Source organism: Etheostoma spectabile, chromosome 5, assembly GCF_008692095.1.
Source record: "Etheostoma spectabile isolate EspeVRDwgs_2016 chromosome 5, UIUC_Espe_1.0, whole genome shotgun sequence".
Lineage (NCBI taxonomy): Eukaryota > Metazoa > Chordata > Actinopteri > Perciformes > Percidae > Etheostoma > Etheostoma spectabile.
The window spans coordinates 21,086,507-21,087,775 of record NC_045737.1 but is presented as its reverse complement, the minus strand read 5'-3'; the positions used below and the strand labels follow the sequence as shown (position 1 = coordinate 21,087,775).

Sequence of the window (1,269 nt, the reverse complement as noted above, 5' to 3'; positions counted from 1 at the left end):
CAAGAGACAAACACGAGAGCATAAACAGGAGTACGTAAACTGAGAGCCAAGTTACCACGAATGAGTAAGTAACAATCTGGCGCCGACCAGGTGGTTAGCCCGGGCTTAAGAATGGCAGGAGTTGATGAGATGATGGGTGACAGCTGAGCGGATGATGAACAGGTGATGGTAGCCACGCCCCCCCCCCCCAGGCAGGAACGCCCTCACAGCCAGCCAGAGAGACACAGCAACACAGAGGAGAAGTAGGTCAAAGGTTGGGGGAGGACAGCAGACCACAACAGTTTAATCTTGAATTGTGCATGTTTGCCAAGGGAATTTCATTCATAGTATAGTTTAGAGCTTTGTAAATTTAAAAACAATAAAAAAAAGTTGTTTTAACTCTTTCACTTTGCTTCTGTCTTCCTCTCTTCAGGAGATGCTGGCGATTATGAAGTCAATCTACGACATGATGGGGAGGTACACATACCCCTGTGTGCGAGATGAAGCGCCCTCTGAACACGTGGACAAGTTCTTCCAGGTTCTGAATCCACACAAATCAAAAACACACAAGTACACAGTGTTGGAATGTATCTAAGTACATTTATTAGTTTTTAGTACTGTACTTCAGTACAATTTTGAGGTACTTGTTCTTTACTTGAGTATTTCCATTTTATGATACTTTATAATTCTACTCAACTACATTTCAGAGGCAAATATCTGCAAATGAAAATACTTTTTACGTCACTACATCTATTTGGAAGCTTTAGTTACAAGTTACTTTGCACATTTAGATTAGTAATACAAAAAAAGTTAAAAACAATCAACTAACAAACCATGATTCATTATAATAGATGAAGCTACCCGGTAGTATTAGAGAAGATGAAATTAGACCCACCTTTACTAGCTGCAACATTAAATTGTTGTTCACATTAATACATCACTAATTATAATCCCATAATATAATTATTCTGAAATGGGCCATCCCGCACAATGAGTACTTTCACTATTTCTACACTGTAGTATTGCTACTTATACTCCTGTGCTACGAGGCCCGTTTGTGAACAAAACAAGGTACCCTAATCTTCTCTAATCTGTCCTTTCTCTCGGTTTTGTTTCTTCTGTCTTTTTCCTACAGAAAATGGATAAAAACCGAGATGGTGTAGTGACCATTGAAGAGTTCATTGAGACCTGTCAAAAGGTGACTTTTCCACATGCATGCAGACAGACTGACAGACAGACAGACAGACACAGACCGACAGACCGACAGATAGATAGATAGATAGATAGATA

General features: G+C 39.7%; 1 protein-coding gene across 6 annotated transcripts in view; it reads left to right on the top strand.

The window, feature by feature from the left end:
• Positions 1-1,269, top strand: part of kcnip3b (Kv channel interacting protein 3b, calsenilin) — a 42,504-nt gene that overhangs the window by 36,452 nt on the left and 4,783 nt on the right. For all 6 annotated transcript variants that reach the window (XM_032515988.1, XM_032515986.1, XM_032515987.1 and 3 more), the window contains 2 exons: positions 413-517; positions 1,115-1,177. In XM_032515988.1, coding sequence (XP_032371879.1) covers positions 413-517; positions 1,115-1,177 — 168 coding nt within the window. The remainder of the gene's footprint in view (positions 1-412; positions 518-1,114; positions 1,178-1,269) is intronic.